The sequence below is a fragment of the Conger conger genome, chromosome 19 (genome assembly GCF_963514075.1).
Source record: "Conger conger chromosome 19, fConCon1.1, whole genome shotgun sequence".
NCBI classification, from domain to species: Eukaryota; Metazoa; Chordata; class Actinopteri; order Anguilliformes; family Congridae; genus Conger; species Conger conger.
The window spans coordinates 14686436-14713411 of NC_083778.1; the positions used below are offsets into that span (position 1 = coordinate 14686436).

Here is a 26976-nt window from a genome sequence, read left to right on the forward strand (position 1 = left end):
AATCCAAATACGTTGTACAGAATAATCCATGAACACAGAGCAAGTTGCCAAAAATAATGCAGCAGGAAGAGCCTAATGTCATTTTTACAAATGTGCATGGTCTGTTCATTTGTGGAGATTGTTTCTGCTCCCCGTGAATCCTATACAGATTCCAGATGTTGTAAATTCCTCTAGCGGACTTGGCGCATGTCCCGAGCAGGGCGGGGCTCTGACGCAGGTCTGCCCCAGCTGCTGGTTATCAGTAATGTCAGCAGTTAAAACATAAACCAGCTGAGCTTGCGGCTTACCGGGACCAGGGTTGCAATCCCCTGACCCAGTGTGACAGGTCAAAATGAATATGAATGAAAATACGAAAATGATAATGAAAATGAATTATTTAATTCTATTTATAAAAATAAATTCAACTAGATAGTTACTATACTTGTCAGTCACTGACTGTCTGTTATTTGTCGTGTGTGTCATCTCATAATTGATATAATTGAGGATTCAATACATGGTTAATTTATTATAGTCAATATTATAAAGCTGATCCCAGTAGCCATTGAAGCGATTTTAGTCGCATGTTAGTCTAATGGATGTAAACTGAAGTTTACACGTTGCCCATGGTAACCATCTTCTGCATCTCATCTGCGCCGCCCGCGCTCCGTATAGGCTACATTATAGGACAGTGGGAGAGGCAGACGGTTGTCAGAGACAGTTTTTATGTCTCATAGACTTGCATGCTATATTGGGATTTAAATTATTATTGGTCACAAGTCCACACACTCACTTGTGTGTAATGCAAATTTCGAATTTTATTTTATTTTTTTCAAATTTCTTACTTTATGACTTTTAACCTTTTTCTGGGGAAAATTTAAGATAAAATTTAAAGACCGAGTGCAAGCGCAGGTTTCGCACAACATTTCCACGAAGAAGAGCGTCCGACTTGATTGTAATACCCCGGTTGGGATGGGTAGCGCTGCCTCCGTATCGGATGCGAAAAAAGAAGAGGTCGAGGTTGCCCCCCGTCGAGTAGCGGAGGAGGACGATGCCCAAGTTAAAGACGAGCAGAGCGTCGCGCCTCATAACGTCGAAGAAGAACAAACATCACGGCAAGTAAGTGCGAATAGCTTTCCCAACTGCATATATTGTACGAACGCTAATTGGGATAAACGAGTATAACCGTGGGGATTCCCGAGTACAACTTGTAACTAATTAGTTCAATACGGTTTCAGGAGGAACCTGCAAGTCACGTTGTTGACATTTCGTCCAGCGAGGAGAACGATGCGGAGACGCAGGATGAGGCGGGCGAAGAAATCGAGACCTTGCTTAGAAAGACCATGACAGTGAGTTCCTAAGCCCCTTTATACAGTTAGAATAACTTCTGTTTTTGTGACTGTTTTATTTTAGCAGTCATTCCGGGAAGGATGGATTGGGTTTCCCTTAACGGTTTATGTCATGTTGCAACCCAATACCCGAAGACAGGTTTAACAGTGTTGGGTTACTTCACTCTTTGTCTTTTGTTTTGACACCTTGAAAGGCTTTATGTCTTGGCAAAGTTTTTCTGCCAACTTATACTTTTATCTCACCCAAAATAACAGCACATCTGCAGAGAGGCGAATTGATGAAAACGAATTTGATTTTCTAAATCAATTCAGTCACCTTAACCGTTGTGTCCTTGACTCAATTACTGTTCAAACCATGACATGAGCCATTACAGAATATGGTGTCTTGCTGTGCTGCATCTGAGGTGTCATTTTATCATCAGACAGTTTGGTACTTTTGTTTAATTTCTCTGTTTTTAGGAGGCGTCTACAGAAACGGAGCTGTCTTTAGCCTTTGAGAGCTTCCTCCATAAGGACGGTACCCTGTACAGCTGTTTCAGTCAGCATGGAAGCAGGGTGTACGTGGATGAAACAAACGTGAGCATCCTTCCACCCTAGTAATGGTGATCATAGAGTATACAGGCTGCAGCAGGAACATTATTGCAATTCCAGATACGTTTTTGTACTGATTGTTTATTTCTTTATCTCTTATTTTTCTTGAAGGGTCTCGTCCCGTTTCCGGATGAATGGTACAATGAAGGCAGATTCATTAACGCCACAAGTGAGGTAAAGATGAATCAGTTCTAGAAAAAAGTCATGTTCTTAATAATAATGATAATAATAATTTGTTATTTAACTGAAGCTTTTTATCCAAAGGGACTTACAGTTGATTAGACTAAGCAGGGGGACAATCCCCCTGGAGCAATGCAGGGTTAAGGGCCTCGCGCAAGGGCCCAACGGCTGTAATCTGTGCACACAAGGGAGGGAACACAGTAACAAGGGGATTTGTCTGCCTGCCTGTCTTGTCTGCTGTCCGTCTGTCCGACACGCAGCAGGTAACCAATCAGAACGCGCCGCCCTCCGGCGGCCACGCCCACACGCCCGCCGAACCGGCGGTTGCCGACGACGACCGCGCCAGCGCCGTGTACATTCAGGGGAAGGGGATGATCATGACGTACATGTTCGAGGTAACCCCGCGACCGCCACAACCGACCCCGCGTTCCCCCCTCCCCGGGGGCTCCGGAGCGGGGCTGTGACCCGTGTGCTGTGACCCCCGCAGGAGAAGGCCAACACCTGCCGCTACTTCGACCCGCAGACCGGCCTCTGGCTCCTCATGCCCCTGCAGTGGGAGATGGACGTGGAGTTTGTGCGAACGCGAGTCCAGCGGGTCATGGTAAACGTCCGCCTCGCAGATTGAACCACTGCCACCCAAGGATTTACAGGACTTAGATCGATAGATAGATCTATCTCTCAATTGAATATGTACAGTACTGTGTAGAAGTCTTAGGTTAGGCACCCTAGACTTTAGTGTTTGGATAGTTAACTTTGGTCACTTTTGCTGTTTGTTTGTTTGTTCAAAAAAAAAAAAAAATGGCCCTTGTCCTTATCTTTGTTGTACAGGTAGCAGTTGAAATTGTACTTACCTCTAGGGTCTTTCAGCGAACTTATCCCTGGTTATGGGTATGCACTTTGTTGTACGTCGCTCTGGATAAGAGCGTCTGCCAAATGCCAATAATGTAATGTAATGTAATTATAAATATATATATATATTTTTTGTGTTAGTATAAAAGAACACATTTGAGATTTCCAAATATTCATTTTCCAAAAGATGTAATTTTACAGAGACATTTTTGTATTAAAAAAAAAAGTAACATTACTGTAAGCAATTGACTACTTTTTACATAAAAACTGCTGATTGTTTTATAAAACTGCAGGACAGCGTTGGCCATCTGTGATGCAGTTTTAACGCTGAAGGGTGGTCACAAAAAATATTGATTTGATTCAGTTTTTAACTATTCTGCCAAATTACTAAAATGTAATGTAAAATGTATAGTACGTTTATTTAGGACCTTTTATTGAATTATTTTTGAAAGAATCTTATCTGTACAGAATGTTATACAGGTGCCTAAGACTTTTGCACAGTACTGTATTTCTTGTTTTTTAGCAAAAAGTATTGTTTTCAAGACCGATGGCTCCTTCTAGAACACCCTCTCTTCCCTCAGGGCGCTCTGCCAGGGCTGGGGGATCAGAAGGAGATCACGGCGGCCCTCAGGCAGTGTAACTACGACCCCGACGAGGTCATCTCCGCGTACCTCACCATCTTCGGAGACGTGCTCTTCCAGCCAGCGGACAGAGAGCAGCACAACCGGGAGCTCAACTCCTTCAGGTGAGCGTCAGCGCTACGCTAGGCTAAACGCTCGCTAACAGAAACCTGGACAACAGAGAGCTCAAATCCTTCAGGTGAGCATCAGCGCTACCCAAACCGGCAACCCTCCGACTGCCAGACGACTGCTCTTACGGCCTGAGCCATGTCGCTATACAAACAGTGCCTCCACGGGCTGTGCTTCCCCTGTGTGCAGGAGCCACCTGGAGAAGGACCGGGCGATAGAGGACCTGAAGCAGAAGCTCCAGGACCGGGAGAGGGAGGCGGAGGCCCTCCTCCAGAGGAACAGCTCCCTGGCCCGGGAGGCGCAGTACCTGTCCGACGTGCTGCAGCACCTCAACCTCCAGGTGGCCGAGCTGGAGGCGGACCGGCAGGAGGCGCGGGAGAAGATACGCGCCCTGCTCTCCCGCCGCCCCACGGCGCCCCCCGTCAGACCGGAGCCCAAACCCGGCGTGGACCCCGCCCGCCTCCGGGCCCTCAGCGGCCTGACCCGGGGCCTCAACGTGGCCAACAAGCAGCTGCGCGCCTCCCTGGGCCAGTGGCTGCAGGAGGCGCGGCTCCAGATGAGGGAGCTGGAGGAGGCGGCGGCGCGGGCGGGCGGGGCGGAGGAGGAGGCGCGCAGGGAGGCGCGGGAGCTCCGGGGGCTCTACAGGAAGGAGGCCGTGGAGAGGAAGGCGCTGTATAACCGGCTCCTGGAGCTGCAGGGGAACATCCGGGTGTTCTGCCGCTGCCGCGCCAGCCCGGCCGCCACCTCCTGCCTGGACGTGTCCGAGGAGGAGGAGGTGGCCGTCACCCAGAAGGGGGGCAAGAGGAGGTTCCTCTTCGACAAGGTGTACCCCTCCAGCGCCTCGCAGGTGAGAGCGGGGAGTGCAGGCAGGGCGTGGGGGAGGACCTCCACTGTAAACGAGACGCATGTTTTGAGATTCGGATACAAATGTTACTTGTCGAAGAGTCTCTGTCCTCCTGATTAACATGAGCTCGCAGTCTGCCCCCTACCTGTAGCGCAGAGATGTAGCCCCACACTGCTGTGAATGCTCCGGGTACCTGCTTTACTGAAGGCTGGAGGCTCTTCTAGTTGCTTGTTTTTATCTCCTTGTTCTTTCCCTGACCTGGAAACCCATCGATTCAGGTCGTTCCAAATGTTTCTTCTAAGTTTCTACTTCAGAAGCTGGAGTTAGGAGGCTGTCTGCTACGTGTGCTGAATACCGGTGGTGTTCTTCTTTTGATGCAGCAGTTAAGACTGATCCTGTCTCTCCTCTCGCTGCAGGAGAAAGTGTTTGAGGGGACCCTTCCCATAATAACCTCCTGTGCTGATGGGTTCAACGTCTGCATCCTGGCCTACGGGCAGACCGGCTCTGGGAAGACCTACACCATGATGGGCCCCAAAGATAAACCCGGGGTCAATGTGAGGTAGGCCAACAGCACATCCTCACAGGGCCAGTTGGGTAGTAGATCACATCACATTCCAGGTATTGAGCAGACTCTCTTATCCAGAGCTTATCCACAACTAAAAATAAACAAAAATCATTGTATCAATTTATACTTTATATTTTATCCTGCTGAGAAAAACCGCTCAGCAATGTTTGGAAATTGTTTGTAGCTGGTTGACCAGTTCAGACCAGCTCCATACTCAACGTGGTTTGACCAGCTCAAGCTATGTTTTGGAACAGCTGGTAGCTGGTCATTTCAAGCTGGTCACTGCTAGATTTTACACCAGGGTACTGAAGCAGTGTCCTACCTGGGCATTGAATCTGCAACCTTTAGGTCTCAAATCCAGTTCCACTGAACCATTACACTACACCGCCACCTATAAACAAAATCTGCAGACCGCACACAGCGGCGTTTGGATGAACGATTCTCACGGCTAAAATCGCTGTTGTTGATACTGCAGCTGGCCTAAGAGCAGAGATAAGATGGCTGCCTCTCGTGTGGTCATTTCTGCTGTTTGAAAGTCACGGGGCATCAATAAGTCACGGCCCTGCGTGAGAGTGTGCTTCAGAGCGAACGCGCTTGGGTTACGCCCTGGAGCGCTCAGGTTTCAGCCCGGGGGTCCGGTTGCCTGTGTGTGCCGGCGGCCACACGCACCGCTGCGTCCCGTCAACAGTCAAAATGGCCACCGCTGTTCCTCTGCTGGAGACACCTGGCAGTGCGGTGGTGTGACCCTACTGGACCACAGGCTGCAGGAGCAGAGCGAGTCACTGTGTGTGTGTGTGTGTGTGTGTGTGTCCGCAGGTCCATCAGAGAGCTCTTACGCATCTGTAAAGAGAGAGAGAAGGTCACCTACGCTCTGAAGGTGCGTATGTTTTAATGATGAGCGTCGGACATTGTCACCTCTTCTTCCTGTTTAACACCAGGCAGGGATCAAACGCCTTTCAGTCACTTGAGAACTTGTTGCCTGTGATACTTTTTTCTTTCTTTTTTTTTTTTTTTAAAGAGCTTGTGGGCCAGTTTCACAGACACAGATGTGTGCCTCATCTGTGTCTGTGAAACCAGCCCTATGAGTTTCACTTAAATATCTAAAAGCAGAAACGCTGGTCTCACACAAGTTCTCAGCTGTTCAGTTAATCTTTATTTTTTGTTGTGGAATGTCCCACAATGGCTAAAAAAATAAGATTTCTTTTTTTTTGTTGCCAGTTTTCCCTTTAAGCGGAACTTCTGGAAAATATTGGGATTCAGAATGACACATTTCCAGTTAAATCACAAGCAGGCAAACAAAATCAGCTCAATACCTCCCCTCTTATATGCAGGTCTTTTGGTGTATGGCCACCTGTATGTTACATTGGGCAGTTTCATCAACAACAGCTGCTTTTCACAGAATGACTACGTTACCCAGCACTAAGCTCCCCCATGCCTCCGTTTCAGATCTCCATGTTAGAAATTTACAACGACAGCTTGAACGACCTCTTGGCGAAAGGTCCGGCCGGTCATTTGGAGATAAGGGCCCAAGGGAAGTCCGTCACCGTTCCCGGACTCACGGCCATGGATGTGGAGACAGAGGAGCACATCTTAAATGTCATGGAGCTGGGCGAGAAAAACCGGAAGATCGCCTCCACCAAAATGAACATACAGAGGTACTGAGAGCTAGTATTTCCAACTAACATTTGAGCTGATGTTTGTTGTTCATACATTTGGAGTTCCTGAAGGTCTGATGTATCATTCTGAAAACAAGCTAACACCTGAGCTCAGAAATAAAAATGATTTGTGATTGATACGATCACGTGATAAAACAGGAAGTGACATTGCGTGATAATACAGTAAGTGATATTGTGTGATTAATACCGGAAGTGACATCACGTGACAATACAGGAAGTGACATCACGTGATAATACAGGAAGTGACATCACGTGATAATACAGGAAGTGACATCACGTGATAATACAGGAAGTGACATCGCGTGGCTCTGCCCGGCCCACAGCTCCCGTTCCCACCTCATCCTGACCCTGCGGGTGGAGGGGACGGACAGCGTTTCCGGGGCGACGTCCCACGGCACCCTGACCCTGTGTGACCTGGCGGGGTCCGAGCGCATCTCCAAAACCGAGGCCACGGGGGCGCGGCTGCTGGAGGCCGCCTCCATCAACAAGTCCCTGACCGCCCTGGGCCAGGTCAGCCCGGCGGGGGGTGGAGGGGTGGAGGGGCGTAGTGGTTAAGGTGCTTGACTGGGACACGGATGGTTGGTGTTTAGTGCAGCTGCACAGGTGTTGAGCTGCGAATTAATATAACCGGGTGTGCCAAATTAGGGTTGAAATGAAAACCGACAGCAGGGGTGTCAAACTGAACTCCCAGGGGGCCGCAGTGTCTGCAGGTTTTTGTGGTTGCCTTTCAATCAGCTGTCAATTAAGGCCTTGGGAACAAGGTGTGTGGATTGCTTAGCCAATTAAAGACTTAAATGAACCACAGGTGCCGGGAACAACCGAAAACCAGCAGACACTGTGGCCCTCCAGGACTGGAGTTTGACACCTCTGATCTGAAAGAATCCACACACCCTGTTCTCAATTGACATCTGAAAAGAAACCAAAAAACCCACAGCCCCCTGGGAATAGTTTATTATAGTTGTGTTAAACCCCAATGAGCTGACTGTGCCATTCCCCCGTTCAGGTGTTCAGCGCTCTGAAATGCAACGCGCTGCACGTGCCCTTCAGAAACTCCAAACTCACACACCTCCTGCAGCCCTGTCTCAGTGGAGACGCCAAGGTAACGTACAACTCTTTGAAGAGTCTGGTTTTTAGAATGTCCAAGTTGGCGTTCTAGAACTAATTACGAGTTGTGATTGTGACATCAACATTAGAACGTTCTAGAAATAATTACAAGTAGTGATTGTGACAGCAACATTAGAACGTTCAGTTAAGAACATTCTAATCATACATTTGTGACCTCACACCTTAAAGGGTTCCGGCTGATCCAAGACCAGCCCTCCTACTTAGCCCACGTTTATAAACAAAAGGCCACGATTGCGAAGTGTTGACCCTGGTTTCGCAGTTACCCAGCATCCCCGGCGGGCACGCCCGCGCTCGTCTCTCTCCGCAGGCCTGCGTGTTCGTGAACGTCAGCCCGGAGCCTGCGAACCTGTCCGAGACCCTCAGCACCCTGCAGTTCGGATCGTCCATCCGACAGGTGGTCCTGGGAAAAGCCACTCAACACGTAGCTCCCGCACAGAACGCCAAGGCTGACAAATAAGTTTACACTCCCTGGGGCCCCTCACTCATGTGCGGGAAACATTTGTGTGTCGCAGTTCTGCGATTAGAAAGCTGGGGTTGGTGAACTGGACTTAACCTGACTTGTAAAAAGGGAATTATAATCTCTGCTGGACGCTGTGCATTCAGTGTGAGTGCCTGTTGGATTTAAAAGGCGTTTGTATGATTAAAGATGCAATAGAAGCTTTGTGTCAGCCTGGTGCACCCTCGCTCCGAGGGGAGGTGTAACTCTTTGCTCTATCTCCTGCTGTTGCATGATGGTCAAGAGCAGTGATTGGTGGATTTCTAAAGCCCCTCCCCCTTTCTTACATGCTCATATTGATCACAGCAGCCTGTAGCCTAGTGGCTAAGGTGCATGATTGGGACCGGGAAGGTTGGTGGTTCAAGCCCCGATGTATAGCTGTAGCCACGATAAAATCCACCCAGCCGTTGGGCCCTTGAGCAAGGCCCTTAACCCCGCATTTCTCCAGGGGCGATTATCCCCTGCTTAATCTAATCAACTGTAAGTCTCTTTGGATAAATGCGTCAGCTAAATGCTAAATTGCTATTACTATTATTATCATCACTGCACAAACAGTGACTTGAGGGTTCCCTTAATACAGTGACCTGTCTCTTCCCCTCTGTCAGTTGGGGGGGGGCAGCTCTCCCCACCCCACCCTGGGGGTCCCACTCCCCCCTCCCTATTGGCTGCTGCATCTCCCCCATCCAGCACCATCACTGGCTAAAGCACAGATAAAACCCACATACAGACCTCCAGCAGAGGGAGCTGTTTGTTCACCGTGAAGTTTGCACCACAGAGACTTTGTTGCAGAGCGAGCGCAGGGTGCAATGAGATCGAGGCACTGCAGCGGTCCTGCCCAGAGCACAGAATCCAGCAGAGACCAGTCAGTTTTCCGCTGTCCAGCAGAAGTGCTTGTTTTTGGCACTGGGAGGTCCACCATGGACAAACACTGCGGTGCGTTTAGTAAACAGAGCACTGAGCCGCCCACAGCCTGGTTACAGCACCGGCATTCAGATCTGGGGACCGGGACCACGTCACACCCAGCAGAGGAGAGAGAGGGCCCTTCACCAACCGACAGTGCACTTCACAGCAATACGGCGTCAGCAATAAGAACACGACCGGGCTCTTCCACAATGGAGTGAAAAGGAAGAAGGAAAAAGCGTAAAAAAGTGCAACGTAGTCCAGCGTCGTCATTTTTTCCCCATTTCATTTATTAAGTGTGTTCCTTCTGATGAGCTCAGACTGTACAGTTGGTGTGAAAGACTGACGGACGGAACAAGAGGAGTGTGCTTTGGTTGTGCTGCATATGAATCCACGTTCATATGAATCCACACCCATATGAATCCAAGCTCATAGGAATCCCAGCTCATATGAATCCACGCCCGTATGAGTCCTAGCCCATACAAATCTTATGTCCATACCAATCCATACCCATACGAATCCACTGCCATACGAATCCACGCCCATACGAATCCACGCCCATACGAATCCACTCCCAGGAGAGGCCAGGCCTAGGAGGAGGCGCGCGGGTCCCTCAGAAGCTGCTTCAGGACGCTGGCGTCCCTCAGGACCCGCAGGTCCGAGTCGTCCTCGGCGATGACGGGCAGGCCTCTGCTCCGCTCCCCGGCCTCAGAGTCACTCTCGCTGTCCGACAGACCGCACAGGAGCGCGTCGTTCTCGTAGGTGGGGAAGTAGTACCTGAGAGGAGCCCAACGATTACTTCTACACTCGTTAAATGTTTGAGGAGCTACGAGGCTGCTATGGCAGTGCTGATAGTGTGGATTCAAATTTTTTTAATAGTTTAACTCATTAGGCAGGCATCCTGCAGAATACAGACACATCTAAAGAAAGGATTCTTCTTTCAAACAACCATGTGTTGGTAATTGTTTATCTGATGATTCTCAGGAATCCTGGATATGTCTGTATTTTTGTAGAGAGATAAAGCATTTAACCCTTTGGAATGGAGGCTTTTGGGATGTAATCAGTGTTCTAGAACTCAATTCCTTTAGATTACCAGTAGTGATTGTGACATCAGTATTAGAATGTTCAGTTAAGAACATTCGGTAACACTTTACAATAAGGTTACATGAACTGGCATGATCTAATGCACTGAGAAGTTAATCCCCATTTATATATATTTGTACATCAATAATTAATGTTAACAACTACATTAGTTAATGCCAATTTGAACATTCGAATCAAATGTATGACCTCACACCTTAAAGCAATGGTGACCCACCCTGTTCCTGGAGCTCTACCATCCTGTAGGTTTTCACTCCAACCCTAACAAAGCACACCTCATTCAACAGCCAGAGAACTCGTTGAGCTAATAATTAGAGTCAGGTGTGACAAATTAGGGTTGGAGTGAACGCCTACCGGACGGTAGATCTCCAGGAGCAGGGTTGGTCACCACTGTGCTAAAGGGTTAAATAGTCCTCAGCCCCAGGGCTGCACAACGGCGGAAGGATACGTACTGAGGCTGGTCCCAGCTGCTCCTCTCCGGCACCTTCATCACGTGCAGCGCCTCCGTCAGATGGCCGACGACCTCGCCTTTGGAGTCAAACTTCTCCTGGCAACCGTAGCAACGGCACTGGTGGACCTCCCGCCGGATGTAGTTGACCAGCTTCACCTGCTGGTAAAACCTGAGGTCTGGGGTAGGTCACACAAGCCACAGCCAAGCGTCAGCCAGTCAACATTAGAATGTTCTAGAAGTCCATTGCTTCTATTTACCAGTAGTGATTGTGGCAGCAGCATTAGAATGGTTTGGTGTCTCGGTGGCGCAGCCTGTAGAGCACTGACCGCATGCTCATTGCGAGCCGCGATGTTGGCGGTTCGAATCCGACCGTCTGACATTTGTCGCATGTCTTTCCCTCTCTCTCGCTCCCATTCTTCCTGTCTCTCTATACTGTACTGTCCAATAAAGCTGAAAAAGGCCTAAAAAATATCTTTAAAAAAAAAAGAATGGTTTAGAAGTTCATTGCTTTCAGTTACCAGTAGTGATTGTGACATCTGATATTTGTATATATTTGCAATCACATATTTGTGACCTCACACCTTAAAGGGCTGATGCACACAACCAGGAAACATTTTATGTTCCCCCTTTCTATCTTTTGAAAAGAGACATGAGCAAAGATGCAAAGGATGCTGAACAAAACATAAAAGGAGTTTTTATTATTAAGATGGTTTTTACATTTTATCCTATTATGCACTCACAAGGAAGATCTCATCCTGTGTACCCAGCTAATGCAAAATATCAAAATGTTGCTGCAATGTAGCGGCAATGTTAGAACATTGACAAAACATTTCAGTAACATTGTGAGAACATTTGCATATGCAGTCCCTTTATGTACAGTACGTGTGCTCACCAAGCTCTGCTTTTAGCTTTTGAAGGTCAAACCCGTGGCTTTCCTGAAATGACAAACAAGGCAATCCACCATCAGTGATGAGCCGGTCCGTGCACTAAAGCCGTCCCACTTGACACAAAGTACACGGTACACAGTTCCATGTCCCTTTCCGTTTGCCATTCCCCTGCGATTGGCCCTTCACGCCCAGATCCTCAATCCGATTGGCCGTACCTGCATGTGGGCGTATATTTTATCCATGGTCTCTGATTGGTGCTCGCAGAAGAGGCAGACCACACGCACGGGGTGGGCCTGCCAGTCCGACCAATCGCTGAGGAGAGAGCAGAGCACACGGATGAGTGATGTCACGACCCTTCCTGTGGCTGAGGCCAGAATGGCGGCAGAAGGGTCCTTACTCATCCTGGTCCTCCGCCATCTCCCGGTCATCCTCCGACTGCACCTCTTCCCACGTCTTTCCCAGTTCCTAATTTACAGGGAGAACAAGGAACCCCGAGATCCAGAGGGATGAGAGATATACCATTTTAGTTTTTATGTCTGTACATACACTGTGACATATCATTAATTAAATGCATAGGAATCAATCCCAGAATGTATTTCTATGTATTTAATGTGTGCATTTAATTTTTTAAATCCGGTCTCAAAATGAACATACAGCGCAGTCTGTATGTATTTGGACAGTTGGTACAATTTCTGTTCTTTTGGCTTGGATTTTGACCCCTCCCAGAGTGGGTCGACTGTAACATTTTGGCCCCCGGATTTAATCGAAGGACACCAGCGTGCCGGCGAAGGCTCCAGCAATCCTGAACGCACACGCTTCACCACGACAGAACAAAGGCCTGGTATCCGATTCTAAATCAAACGGCAGTTAACAACCGTGCCTGTGGGACAGACAGTCAGTGCCTTCTGGAAATAACTCTATCAAACCCGTTCCCCTCGAGATCAGCGGTTCGGAAAATCGAGCGGAAGGGAGAATAATGAGACGTTCATAAACCTGTCGGAAGACCGAGGACTCCTAAACGGGCGAGAGGCCCAGCCTGAAATGTCTTATTAAAGGGCTGTCAGGTATTTCTGCCTCCATGAAATCCACTCACCGTGGGTCACCCTACAAGCACGGTGTCAAAACCCTCACCGCTTTTACCGAGCAGCGCGTTAATTAGTATCGCATATTTATTATCACTGGATTTATTATCCTCAAACTTAATAGATTTTTAAATATGTGTAATGGACATGAATGCCATGTTAACCATGCAATAAAATCGTCTCCAAATGCCCAACGGGCAATATAAAACCTCTGTTGCTTTTAAGACTTAAAACCTCATTTAATTATACAGCCGAATAACTGGTGCAATATTGTAGTATTTGCATATTGGATAACAATTGCAAAATATATGACTTTGATAGTGCAGTGGGTAGCACTGCCGCCTCACAGCAAGGAGGTTCGAATCCCGGTCGGCCGGGGCTTCTCTGTGTGGAGTTTGCATGTTCTCCCCGTGTCTGTGGGTTTCCTCCGGGTACTCCGGTTTCCTCCCACAGTCCAAAGACGTCCAGGTTAGGCTGATTGGAGAGTCTAAATTGCCCATAGGTATGAGTGTGTGAGTGAATGGTGTGTATTCCTGCCTTTTGCCCAATGTATGCTGGAATAGGCTCCAGCCCCCCTGCGACCCTGTTCAGGATAAGCGGGTTAAGATAATGGATGGATGACTTTGATTGTGTGGGGTCTTTAAATGACAAACCTGATAAGGACACTAAGACTGGGGTGTCAAACTCCAGTCCTGGAGGGCCGCAGTGTCTTTTTGGTAGTTGTGGTTTCCTTTCAATCAGCAGCCAATTAACAAGGTGTGTGGACTCTTTAGCCAATGAAAGACTTTGAAATGTATCTCTCGTGCTGAAACACACCAAAGACCAGCAGACACTGCGGCCCTCCAGCACTGGAGTTTGACACCCCAGCTGCACACGCAGGGACGCGGCGTACCAGGTAGTTGATGACGTAGAAGCGGTCGTACTCGTGGTTCTTGGCGTTTATCCGTCGATGCTGTTTCTTCCTCATGTGGTCCTTCAGGGTGACCTTGTCCCTGAAGGTCCTCTCGCAGTACAGACACTGCAGACTGAGAACACAGGACAGCGCAGTCACACATCCACACACCAGGGGGAGCCCTTTCTTTAAACAAACAAAAGAAAGTTGAACAATTGATATTCCGAGCGACTGACTGCGTCGATGCATTATTTATGGAGTGACACGGCCTATTATGCACGACTGCACTCTGTTTGAAAGGCAGATTCATAGTTTTTACTCATAAACACAACAAAAAGACTTCAAAGTGTCACTCGCATTAATGATGTCAGCCTCAAAAAATGTATATAAATATAAAATTGTTTTGTACAAGAGAAGGGCATTTTGTTTTCTCCCAAAACAAAAATGTACGTCAGTCTTGCTTTGGGAAGCAGGAACCATTAAAGGGCAAGTGTGTGTGTGTGTGTGTGTGTGTGTGTGTGTGCGCATGCATGCGTGTGTGTGTGTTCATGAGACATCACTCAAAAATAACAAAGAAAAAGGCAAATGAGTTTAGCTAGGGCACCAAAGCATTGCGCAATCTTAAGAGTTAAAATATTAAGATTGTTGTTACTGGCATTACATGTTATTGGGATGATACTTTTATCCAAAGTAACTTACAGTTGATTAGACTAAGCAGGAGACAATACCCCCAATGTGGGGTTAAGGGCCTGCGGATGTTATCGTGGCTACACCAGGGGCTTGAACCACCAACCATCTGGATCCCAGTCATTTACCTTAACCACTCAGAGAAGCTGGTGGGACACACAACCTGACCTCTGAACTCAGATAGGGATGCTTACCTGACCCCTGACCTCTGACCTCAGAAAGGAGCACTTACCCGTCGAGCTTTGCCTGCAGGGCATTGAGGAAGTCGGAGCAGTACACGATGTTGTCTGGCAGGCCCACATTGAAGGAGTGCTCTTTGGCCATGTGGTTGAGGAGCAGAGACCTGCAGAGGGAAGGACCAATCCAGAACAATCCAGAACATTCTATCCATAGAGAATCCAGAACATTCTATCCATAGAGAATCCAGAACATTCTGTTCCTAGAGAATCCAGAACATTCTGTTCAGAGAGAATCCATCACATTCTGTCCATAGAGAATCCAGAACATTCTGTTCAGAGAGAATCCATCACATTCTGTCTATAGAGAATCCAGAATATTCTGCTCATAGAGAATCCATAACATTCTGTCCATAGAGAATCCAGAATATTCTATCTATAGAGAATCTATAACAAGATATCCATATAGAATCCATAACAATCTATCCAAAGAGAATCCATAACGCGATATCCATAAAGTTATTATCATGCATGGCTCCGACCGTCTTGTGTTGCAAAGCACCTTATGCTGTGCTGCTGGAAAGCTACTACACAGATTAGCATATTATATTAGATTAGCATATAATATTAACATCTCTGAGCCAAACTGGTGTGCGGTACATGTGCAGTAGTCTTAAGACGCAGCTAACTACATGTGGTAAAATAAATAATTATTGTTAAGCAGGGAAATATGCTAATGGGTCTCATTACTGTCAGTGTTAACACTCCTCTCTTTGAAGGGAGCCATATGCTCCAGCATGGTAACTGAGTGCACTGTCGAGCTGGCCATGGTTTAGCTTTAGATCTGGGGTTTAGATCACGGTCCTCGAGGGCTGAGAACTGCTGGTTTTCCACCCTCCCTTTTCCTGGGAGTCAGGTGTGAAGACATTCTGGCCAATCAGCAGCATTAATTGTTCAGTTAATAACCTGGAAGAAAAGAAAACCAGGGCCGGATTGGGATAGGGGGGCGGCCTGTAGCGTAGTGGTTAAGGTAAATGACTGGGACCCGCACGGTCGGTGGTTCTAATCCCAGTGTGGCCACAATAAGATCCGCACAGCCGTTGGGCCCTTGAGCAAAGGCCCTTAACCCTGCATTGCTCCAGGGGAGGATTGTCTCCTGCTTCGTCTAATCAACTATACGTCGCTCTGGATAAGAGCGTCTACCAAATGCCAATAATGTGATGTAATGTAATGTAATGGAATCGAGGGCCGGATTTGAGTATCCCTGGTGTATAGGCTTGTTCTGGGTTTGGCCCTCAGTTCCTGGCTTTGTGTACGGGCCCAAATGAGCCTGCACTGAAAGGAGGGGGCTGAAGGCCTGGTGCTGGTCTGACGGGCTTCTGTGGTGAACGCCAACTGTTCAGTCCATTTACTGGAGGAAAAAGAGAGAGCCGGATTGGGCCGGATTTGGATGGGAGAGCCAGACTGGACCCCTGCGTTGGAGAGTCCTTGCCGTGACGTTTGCGAGGGACACAGGCGACGGCAGTGTGTGTTGTCATTACACGACGCTCACTGGGGCCCAGAAACCCAGCGCTGCTGTAATCAGGGCGCACTGCGGACCACATTAAAGAGCCGAAGTCTCCTCAGACACTGGCCTCCTCTGTAACATCCGTCCCCAAAGGACGCCCGCCATCGCGCCCAGTCCTTTCATCTCCGCTACCGCCCCCGTACCCTTCACAGACGGGGGCGGGGGCGGGGGGGGGAGCTCTTGCCGCTTGGCTTTGGCAGGCGGGGGGCCGGCAGCGTTCCCTGTGGGAAACGTCTGGGCTTTGACCTTTAGGTTTGGATTAGAATGCGTTCCTCTGTTCCCTTCACTTATTGACGGAGGGTGTTTTTCATATGCCCACAGTGTTAAGGGAGATGTCGGTCTTGGGCGTTTCTCATCTCTGTGGAGTAACTGAAATTTCAGTTTTTCGCCCGTGCACGCACACACACACACACACACACACACACACACAGACACACACCTAATCCCTACTCTGTCAGTCTGAAGTGCAGTAACATCCTGTGAACAGCAAAGTGTGTAAGGTGCCGGTTTCCTGTGAACTAGTCTGTGCTGTGTGTGCGTCCTGTGAACCTCTGGGTGCTGCGAGCGGCTGGGTCCTGTGAATCCGTAGGTGCTGCGAGCATGTGGGTACCTGTTTCCTGTGAACTCGTCTGTGCAGAAGAGGCACGTGCGCTGGAAGTTCTGCTCGTCCCGCTCCTGCTGCTGCTGCTCCAGGACCTCCTCCTGCACACACACACACACACACACACACACACAGCAGGTACAGTCATTAAACAACGCGCACACACGCACACACACGCACACAGGCGCGCGCGCACACACACACACACACACAGCAGGTACAGTCATTAAACAACGTGCACAAACATGCAGACAGCAGGTAGAGCCATTACACATAAGCAGACCTACAGCCAAACCCCACATAATGAGAACACCTGCACGCACACACACACAAACACAGACACAAACACACATACACACATTGGGGCAGTTCCTGGCTGCGGTATACACACCCACTTTCCTCATTAACAGAGATGACTGTACTCCAGGGGCTTTTAGGGTTAGCAATGTCAGCAGTTCCCCCTCCCTAACACAGGGGGCAGCAGAGCAGCAGTCAGTTGGTCCTGTGCCTTCAGCTGCTCTTCAAGAGAAAACCTGAGCTTTTAAGGTCAAACCCTGCCAGTGAAATGGCCCTCACATCCCCCGATACGCAAACAAGACGCACCAATCAGCTCCAGGCTACACGTGCGCTCACACTCATCTCTGGATGTGTAAACACGCTTCAGGTCCACTTACTACTGTCCACAAACCAGGCAGGCCTGGAACACATCTCCGCTGTGCCGTATACACGCAGAAAGTGAGCTTAAAGCAGTATCCCCGGGCTGAACCGCACCCTGAGGGCACAATTAAAACTGCACTGGGCACTGGGATCGGTAACGTTTATCCTATTCTAGCGCAGCGTCCGTAATTCGTTCACGTTCAGTGAACACGAGCGGCGCTAAACACCGGTCAGCAGGAAGGGAGAAACGGGGATGCAGTAACCATAGCGACGGTGATGGAGGATGCCCTCTGGGTTTCCATGGCGCTGCAGGGAGAGAGGACACCACTGTGTCCTCTCTCTCCCTCTCCCCCTCACTTTCTGTCTATCGCTTTCTCTCCTCTCTCCCTCTCCCCCTAACTTTCTGTCTATCTTCCCCTCCGTCCTTCTCCCTCTCTCTCTGCCACCCACCCACCCCCCCCTCTTTCTCCGGCACGCTGAAACCCCCCCCCCCCCCCCTTTGCTTCCAGTAAAACCCGCCCCCCCCCCGGCTCAAAGCGCATTAGAACAGGAGCGTTAGAACAGGAGCGTTAGAACAGGAGCGTTAGAACAGGAGCCTTAGAACAGGAGCATTAGAACAGGAGCATTAGAACAGGAGCGTTCTTCAGCCTGTTCATTCTGGGAGCCCCAAAGAGCCACCCAGAATACGGAGATCCACAGAGCGGTTAATTCAACGGAGCGTGTCTCTGAGTCCTGACGGGAGCTCACTGCCAGTGTCAGAAAGCCTTCCGCTTCTCCCCTGTCCCTGGGCTGTTGTCAGTATCAATAACCTGATTTTACATCTGATAGGGGTGGCAGAGCTTCTCCCTGTCAGGCTCAAAGAGGATATGCCGGGAGCTGGAAGTCATTCAGTAACGTAATGTCGAGAACGGGCCATTCAACCCAGCAATGCTCGCCTTTTCCCACCGCTAAAGTGTACCGAGTGGTCCTCACTCCTGGTCCTGGAGAGCTGCGGCGTGTGCTGGTTTTCGTTGTTACTGGTCGATTAAAGAAGTTAATTACGAGGTGAACTTGTCTCACCTGGTTTCTTTGAGTCTGAATTGGTTGCTGATGTGGAGGCAATAACAAAAATCAGCACACCCTGCGGCTCTCCAGGACCAGTCTACCTAAAAACCAGATAGTATCTAGCACCGTATCAAGCCTGGTGTTGAGTTTCTGCCTCCACTACATGACCTGGTAAGCTACTCCACGCGTTGAGCGCTCTCAGGAGGAGCACAGCAGTGGATCTGCAGGAACAGGCAGCATAAGCACATTTCTGTGCAGTGCTGTTCTGGGTCAGTGTGACAGGGAGAGAGACGCCTCTGTTCTCTCTCCTGCCTGGAGACACAGACCTGGGAAAGTGTGTCTAACCGTCAGAGGGGTACCGCGGCCCGCGTCCTCGCGCGACGCCTCTCCCGTCCGCGTTGCGTAACCGGCCGGGCCGTCGGACGGATTAGGGAAGAGCGAGACAGATTGCGGGGCGGCAGAGACGGAATTAGGCGGTGGGTGGCTTCATTACCGCCGTTTAAGGAGCCAGCCTTACGTAACGCCCCTCAGCGCCAAACGACCGAGAAATGTAGGTTGCCTCTGCGGGTCGCCTAGCAACATCGTTTGGCTCAAAGCACGACTCTCGTCCGGATATGCGTAACATCGGCCGAACGACATTTAGGTAAACTTAAAATTGTGGCACGTACAGTACCCCTCAGCATCCGTACGTGTTAGTACTGTAAGACTTAGCAGTTCTGTCACAACGTAGTGTTATTGTAGAGCAGCGTAGTGTTGATGAGAGAGACGGAGAGTTCTGACCTCTTGACCCTTTAAGGTGTGAGGTCACAAAGACGCGATTAGAATGTTCTTAGCTTTACATTCTCATGCTGATGTCACAATCACGACTGGCAAGTGAGAACGGTTCTAGAACATGGGCTTACGATTCTGGAAAAGGCGTTCTAAAAGCGCTGCTCTGTAAAGGGTTATGGTGTTCAGCGCAGTGTTTACACCGGGGAGCGCTGCTGGAAAACTCAAAAACATAGAGAAGTAAAGAAAGAGGGTGCCGAAAAGGAAAACGGAGAAACAGGCTGCCCCTTTTCTGTCTGCGTGGCTTCCTGGATTACTGCGGGGGTGTGTGTGTGTGTGTGTGTGTGTGTGTGTGTGTGTGTGTGTGTGTGTGTGTGTGTGTGTGTGGGGGGGGGGGTCATTATGAGACCAAACCAGTGTACCCCTCACGTCCCACTGCTGATCAGAACAGCAGCTGGCGCACATGCACACACACACACACACACCTTCTGGCTCATTTCCTCTCAGACAGAGAGCACCTGGCTGTGACTGATGATCAGGACCTCTGGGACACACTGGTCTGGTTCCTACAGTCACACACACTCACACACTCACCCACTCACACACTCACACAAGTCTGGCTCCTGATTCCCCACTTTATGTTAGTGGAAACACAGACCACTAATCTGCTAGATATTCCCTTCCTGTGTTTGATAAGAATAACCTCACTGTATATTTCATGAGGGAGAAATCCCACCCCTCCCCACTTACTCTGCAGTAGAAACAGGAAGTGTTGCTGTAAAGGAGCTCGTTCTGTTCTGAGCATGACACCTGCTTCGTATCTGGTGATGAGAACGGGCGAGCCGGCTGAACGGCTCGGGGGACATCGCTAAGTCCGACACGCGCAACACGGAACCACAACGGCGGCCCCGTTTCATCTCTCTGAGACGGATCCTCTCCTCCGAGAGCGCGCCGTCGGGTTAGCGTTGTTTTCGGAGGCTCTGGAGCGCAGATGTGTGTCCGGGCCTCGGCCTCCGGAAGGCTCCGCCGTGAAAACCGTAACGCCCCGGGACCGGCTGTGAGCCAGGCCGGCTACCGCCAGCGACCGCGCGGTCACGTCTGCAACCGTCCAACTGCACGTCTGTGTTCTGACTCTGCCACGAGCATCCGCTTCCCGAAACGGTCTCTGCCCTTCCCAGAATGCACTGCAAACACTTAACACACGCGGTCAATACCGTCCGCAGTGCTGAGAGAGTCCCCTCTGGCCATCTTCTCTCCTGCGTTAACAGGCCTAAGTAAGCCACAGCCACAACGCTCAATACTGTGGTTTAATTAGCCACAACGCTAACCCGATGAAAGCTGGGAATTAAAAGCACATCGACACACTGTTCACCTTATTGATCGACTGATTAGCCACAAATGTGTTTACCTTTTTAAAAAAAGCTTTAAAGTGATTTATGCAGCCCTTTCCTTTTCCATCCCAAACTGTTTCTAGGCTCCCCTGGGGTTTGCTGTTGGTGTTGCTATTGTTTTTTACCCCCTGAAGGGAACAGTTTTCACACTGTGGTTTTCACTGTGACCATTGATTGACCTGGAGGGCTGGACGTAGAACCAGCAAAACACAGAATTATGTGATTTAAATGTTTTTAACTGAACATTCCAATGCTGATGTCACAATCTATAGTACCTATAGTACTCTTCAAAGGGTTCAATATAATCTTTTCTGTATAGGGGCAGCCAGAACACCCCTAGATCTCAAGCTCCAGAGGGTCCGGATGGGCTAAGGTGTGAGTGAGCCAGACGTACTGCAGGTGTGTGTGAGTGTGTGTGTGTGTGTGTGTGTGTGAGTGTGAGTGTGAGTGTGAGTGTGATTGTGAGTGTGAGTGTGAGTGTGTGAGTGTGAGTGTGTGTGTGTGAGAGAGTGAGTGTGAGTGTGAGTGTGAGTGTGTGTGTGTGTGTGTGTGAGTGTGAGTGTGTGAGTGTGAGAGAGTGAGTGTGTGTGTGTGAGTGTGAGTGTGTGAGTGTGAGAGAGTGAGTGTGTGGGTGTGTGTGTGTGTGAGTGTGAGTGTGTGTGTGTGTGTGTGTGTGTGAGTGAGTGTGTGTGTGAGAGAGAGTGTGAGTGTGTGTGTGTGTGTGTGTGAGAAAGCGTCAGTGCGGGCTGTGTGTGTGTGTGTGAGAGAGAGAGTGTGAGTGTGTGTGTGTGTGTGTGTGTGAGAAAGCGTCAGTGCGGGCTGTGTGTGTGTGTGTGTGAGAGTGTGAGTGTGTGGGTGTGTGAGAAAGTGTCAGTGCGGGCTGTGTGTGTGTGTGTGTGTGAGTGTGAGAGAGTGAGTGTGTGTGTGTGTGTGTGTGTGTGTGTGTGTGTGTGTGTGTGTGTGTGTGTGTGAGAAAGCGTCAGTGCGGGCTGTGTGTGTGTGTGTGTGTGAGTGTGAGAGAGTGAGTGTGTGTGTGTGTGTGTGAGAAAGCGTCAGTGCGGGCTGTGTGTGTGCTCACCCTGCGCTGTTTCTCTGGGTTTACAGCAGGAGAGCTGTGAGCTGTCACTGAACAGACAGAGCAGCGGCCCCGCAGGGGACTGTGCAGTGTGACTGACGCCCGTGAGAAGCGTCTCTCCACACCGTTCAGCTGGACCAGGTGAGCTCCCGGGCCCTGTGTGCCCTCTCTCTAGAGCAGTGATACTCAAACCTGGCCCTCCAATCCAAATCCGGCCCTGCTCTCCATTCCTCCCTGGTCAATTAACTGAACACTTAGTGCTGATTGGCCAGACCGTCCTCACACCTGACTCCCAGGTTAAGGGAGGGTAGAAAGCTCGCAGTTCTCAGCCCTTGCAGAGTGTGAGTTAAGGAGCAGGGGTGTGGAGACTACATAGGCACTGTAAGACACAGCCTGCTGGTGCCCACCGTCTGCTACAGCTGCGCAGCTGAACTCATCCCAGCCCTGTCTGCTACAGCTGCGCAGCTGAGCTCATCCCAGCCCCTGTCTGCTACAGCTGCACAGCTGAGCTCATCCCAGCCCCTGTCTGCTACAGCTGCACTCACCAGCCTCCTCTGCTGCAGCTGCTCCCGCAGTATCCGGTCCTCTGGCAGAGCGTCACACAGGAGGAAGTAGCGCTCCTGCTTCTCTGAGAGCAGAGACAGAGCCCTTCACTGACAATAACAATCACCACATTACATTACACTACATTACACTACATTACACTACATTACATTACACTACATTACACGACATTACACTACATTACACGACATTACACTACATTACATTACATTACATTACATCACATTACATTACACTACATTACATTACATTACATTACACTACACCACATTACACTACACCACATTACATTACACTACATTACATCACACCACATTACATTACATTACACTACATTACATTACATTACATTACACCACATTGCATTACACTACATTACATTACATTACACTCTTATCCAGGGCGACGTACAACCAAGTGCAGATGAAACATAGGGACGATGAGGAGCCTAGAGGACAGTACGGTTCCGAGTCCTAGCGTGACCATACAGATACAATTTGAACCCTTGAAGAGTACATCAACTTAACAGCTAGCATACCACAGTTGGCAACTAATCGACTTAATGATAGTAACTAATGAACTTAATGAGAGTATAATCATTATTATTATGTTATTATTAATATTGTTATTATTATTATTATTGAGAGCTCACGCACAGAATAAGAGTGCGAAGGTAGCGTGGCTTACCGACGGGCCCCTCAGAGTTGGTCTGGATCACGCTGCAGAAATCTGTGATCGGCTGCTCCGTCAACCTCTTTCTCCAGTACAAGATGTATCTGCGACAAAAACGCTAAAAGTTACAGGTGCATTCATGACTTTGTCTCTTTTTACCACTCTGTGCGCCAAACAGAGTCGAAAGGGAGCATAATGTATAGGGTGCTGTTGGGCCGGTTATCCTGTTAAGGTACTGTTTTAGTGTGTGAATGGACCCCGAAGGTTTTATCAAAGATGGTGAAGGAGAAAGATGGCAATCTCGTCTATCAGCTTGTATTCTGCTTTAGCCTGCTCTGAGTGTGCGTAGTTACACAAGTCTAATGTTCCTCTCTGAGGAAAGCCAGAGACAACGTTCAGTTTCAAGACGCCTTGCATGCGCGATGGTGAGCTACCGCGAGATAAAGAGCGTGTCAACGCTCCATTTCGCTCCAAATGTCCCTGACAATCTCAGCTATCCAACAAACTTGTGTGAACCCGACAAGGACTCAAAAAGTACGCGAGAGTCTTTCCCATCGTAAAAACAGTGCCGAGGTCTGCAAAAGCAGATTCAAGCACAGGGCAATTTCGCCTCTAGACTGGAACTCTCTATTGTTGCTCTCTAGGTTTGCGTCTGATCTGGGCCGTGCCAGTCCCGACAGTGCGCCCCCTGTTGGTAAGATGGGTGGCTGCAGGCGGTGTCTACATCAGCGGTGAAGTGTGTGTGGAAGCACACGGGGGCTCCGCATGGCGTGTGTCGGGGGCTCCCCATGGCGTGTGTCGGGGGCTCCCCATGGCGTGTGTCGGGGGCTCTACATGGCGTGTGTCGGGGGCTCTACATGGCGTGTGTCGGGGGCTCTACATGGCGTGTGTCGGGGGCTCCACATCGCGTGTGTCGGGGGCTCCGCATGGCGTGTGTCGGGGGCTCTACATGGCGTGTGTCGGGGGCTCCCCATGGCGTGTGTCGGGGGCTCCTCATGGCGTGTGTCAGAGGCGGTGTGTGCCTCACACTGAAAGTGGAAGTTGCAGCAATGGCCCAGAATATCCCAAAACATGCAGCTCTCAGCACTTTCCTCCTTTTCTACGGAAGTGTTCCGCACACACACACTTAAACACACGACACACACACGCACACAAACACTTGCACACTCTACACGCCGAATTACAGAATAAAAACTCAAGTAAATAATAATCGCAATAATAATAATCACGGTTTGATGGATTGCGCGTGGTTATGGGAAAGATTGGCCTGTGCCAGTGGCAGAGACGTGGGGTAATTATCCAATGGTGTTCGGGAGCCTGTCATTTCCTCCCATAGTGAGATTTTAGAGGAGAGAGTCCCCCTCAGCACCGTGCTCGTGATTAATGGAGCTGCGCTCATTCATCTCCCAGCATGCTCCTGGGCTCTCTGGAGAGACGTGAGAGAGAGAGAGAGAGGGAGAAAGACACATAGAGACAGACAGATAGAGAGATAAAGAGAAGAGAGAGAGACAGAGAGGGAGGGAGCGAGAGAGAGAGCGAGAGAGAGAAAGACACATAGATAGAGAGACAGACAGCTAGAGAGATAAAGAGAAGAGAGAACGACAGAGAGAGAGAGGGAGCGAGAGAGAGGGAGAGAGAGAGAGAAAGACACATAGATAGAGACAGACAGATAGAGAGATAAAGAGAAGAGAGAGAGAGAGATAAAGCAGTCCATGTTCACACAGGGCAGTTAGTGAGGTAACAGGGGGAACAGTGAACGGCCATCTTTAATCTGAGGGTTCAGTGGAGCACAGACAAGCTCCCCAAGCCTGGCTCCGTACGCACAGCTAATACTCCACATAATATTCCGCTAATATTCCACTCATGTAACATTCTGTCATGCCAGCACCAGGGGGTCATATCCATTCAGTCAGTTTGACGAAATTCAATTAATTACTTTCAGAACGTGGAGAAACTCACAAACCGAATTTCAATTCATTCGCTGAGCGGACTCACTGACTCCCAGCCCAGTTTTATTCAGTGTAGGGTGGGGGTGAGTTAGACCTGAGCGTGAGGGTTAACAGAAGCACCCGCTAACACAGCCAGGGGGAACAACTGGCCCCCAAACCACCGGCACCGGCTGTTCATCAAGACAGGAGGAGAGTCCACACGCCTCCTCACGTTCCCGGCGGTCCCGCCTCGCTCCGTCTGGAACCGAACGCCACCGCCCGCCTCGCTGGACCTACCTGGAGAAGTCGGCGATGAGTTTGACGTCGGCGATGACCAGCTTGTGCTGCTGGACCAGGTGGCGCAGGTAGGACTCGGTCTGGGACGGAGGGTGGGACTCGGGGCACAGCACGCAGGGCACGGACCCACCCTGCTCTGGGGACGCGCCCCGCCCCGCCCGCTCGGGGAAGGACAGGGGCTCCAGGATGGAGTCCTGCACCCCTGAGGGAGGAGCGCAGCGTTCAGTTTTAACGCCGCACTGTAGATGACCCCAAACCCATGCTCACCGTGTTGAGTCTGCTCTTATACACCAGGCACTAGGGCCAGGCTTGACCTGTGATGTGCTGCTAATGCCCTCTTGTCTAACCCCCCCAAAAAAATTGCACTTATGACCTTATGTTTAGAACAACACTTCGTGTATTTTACTAGTTATGGATGTGATGCTTTAACTTGTGGAAGAACCTATGCACTTGTGAGTCGCTTTGGATTAAAAGCGTCTGCCAAATGACTAAAATGTAAATGTAAATATCAACCGTCAGCAATCGCTGCTTACACTCCCTGCTGAAAATAACAGCTCAAGCCAGGTTTTGAACAGAGAGTGTAAGAACAGCTGGTAGCTGGTTGACCAATTAAGACAAGCTCCCAGCTCAACAGCTGAACCAGGTACCAACCGTTTCAAAACATAGCTTGAGCTGGTCAAACCATGTCAAGCTGGGAGCTTGTCTTAATTGGCACTTGCTGGTTGACCAGCTCATACACAGCTCAATTTTCAAGTTGGTCAAGCTGCCATGGCTGGATTTTACAGCAAGGCTGCTACAGTGTGTCTCTAAAGGCATACCTATATTACAATTCCTTCATAGGTTCACATGAAACCGTGCACATTCGTAAAAATGGATGAACTAAGGAGAACAAGAAACGTGCTTTCCTGACAATGCACACTGGACAGAGAGCCGCACATCTACACACGACTAGTCCACCTTAACACAAAACGAGCCGTTCGCAGCCGCTCCGTACCCTTCCTCATACAACGCAACACGTTCAACAAACAGCAAAACAAATGTGAAATATTTTGTAGGATAGATTGATTAGTGAGCACTGGCGCTGACGGTGATTTCCCACAGAGCCGTAATCGCAAGTGCAATCAGCACAGTAGCTACTGCCTGCTACGCGCGGATTCATTTTGAATGAGTGCCCCGACTCCAACAACAATACTAGTTCATAACAGCGCTGATCGTGAAGCTTAATAGACTACTCATAACCTGCATGTCACTCCAAAAGAGAACACCGATGATCCGCCAAGGTCTAGCACACTTCAGATTTTAGACTACTGTCTGCTGTAGTTAAACATCGTAGACTACCTCTGCAAATGGAACGTGTGAATTAGTTGCACCCATTTAGGTATAACACACATAAAAGCGTGATGTCTGATCGCTATGGCATGTCTACAAGAAAATTAGGAAAATAAATTAACTGCCCCTGAAAATTATTGCAATAGCATAGCGCTTTCATTATCAATTTATCAATCGTTTAACTTTGTTTCGTCATATAGCTAACGTTTAAATCATTGCAGTAGTGCGAAATAATGTTCCTTCGTGAAAACATAGATTGAAAACTACAGGAGAAATATTTCAGATCCAACATAGTCGCTTGAAAATTCCCATACCTGACAAGCTGCGTCCTTCTGCATTGACAGCCATGCTTTCGGGTGCCTGTCACATGACGTACATAATGTAAGAATTGTCCAATCAGGATCCTTTCTTGCTCCTAAGGGCTGATGGGAGACGAAGTTCTTCTGCATTGTTTGCGTCATTAAATTTGTACTTCTGTTCCCACAATGCACGGCGTCCTCGGTGTGT

At 49.3% G+C, this 26976-nt stretch overlaps 2 protein-coding genes across 2 annotated transcripts; one reads left to right on the forward strand and one right to left on the reverse strand.

The window, feature by feature from the left end:
• The first annotated feature begins 948 nt into the window (after positions 1–948).
• LOC133118823 (kinesin-like protein KIFC3) lies at positions 949–8526 on the forward strand. The gene is made up of 14 exons (XM_061229082.1): positions 949–1095; positions 1215–1325; positions 1785–1901; positions 2357–2491; positions 2584–2697; positions 3527–3690; positions 3884–4268; positions 4299–4541; positions 4955–5097; positions 5920–5980; positions 6550–6758; positions 7103–7289; positions 7783–7878; positions 8212–8526. The coding sequence occupies exons 1-14, from the start codon at positions 949–951 to the stop codon at positions 8359–8361; spliced, it is 2262 nt and encodes a 753-aa protein (XP_061085066.1). The 3' UTR covers positions 8362–8526.
• A 1042-nt stretch (positions 8527–9568) lies between these two features.
• Positions 9569–26948, reverse strand: znf277 (zinc finger protein 277). Its single transcript, XM_061229183.1, has 12 exons — positions 26784–26948; positions 25141–25342; positions 22931–23019; positions 22225–22307; positions 16754–16845; positions 14633–14743; positions 13714–13846; positions 12137–12204; positions 11955–12051; positions 11745–11787; positions 10854–11028; positions 9569–10077 (listed from the first exon to the last, which is right to left on the reverse strand). The coding sequence occupies exons 1-12, from the start codon at positions 26815–26817 to the stop codon at positions 9891–9893; spliced, it is 1314 nt and encodes a 437-aa protein (XP_061085167.1). The 5' UTR covers positions 26818–26948; the 3' UTR covers positions 9569–9890.
• Positions 26949–26976: the final 28 nt, after the last annotated feature.

Bases quoted from the DNA above. Each gene is read 5' to 3' on its own strand.
- znf277 (XM_061229183.1), bottom strand. From the start codon at position 26,817: ATGGCTGTCAATGCAGAAGGACGCAGCTTGTCAG. The intron at 16,846-22,224 runs GTGAGTGCAGCT...GTGTGTGTGCAG, and splicing joins AGCTGCAGCAGAGGAGGCTG to GAGGAGGTCCTGGAGCAGCA. The intron at 14,744-16,753 runs GTACCCACATGC...TTCCCTCTGCAG, and splicing joins GACGAGTTCACAGGAAACAG to GTCTCTGCTCCTCAACCACA.
- LOC133118823 (XM_061229082.1), top strand. From the start codon at position 949: ATGGGTAGCGCTGCCTCCGTATCGGATGCGAAAAAAGAAGAGGTCGAG. The intron at 1,326-1,784 runs GTGAGTTCCTAA...CTCTGTTTTTAG, and splicing joins TGCTTAGAAAGACCATGACA to GAGGCGTCTACAGAAACGGA. The intron at 2,492-2,583 runs GTAACCCCGCGA...TGACCCCCGCAG, and splicing joins TCATGACGTACATGTTCGAG to GAGAAGGCCAACACCTGCCG.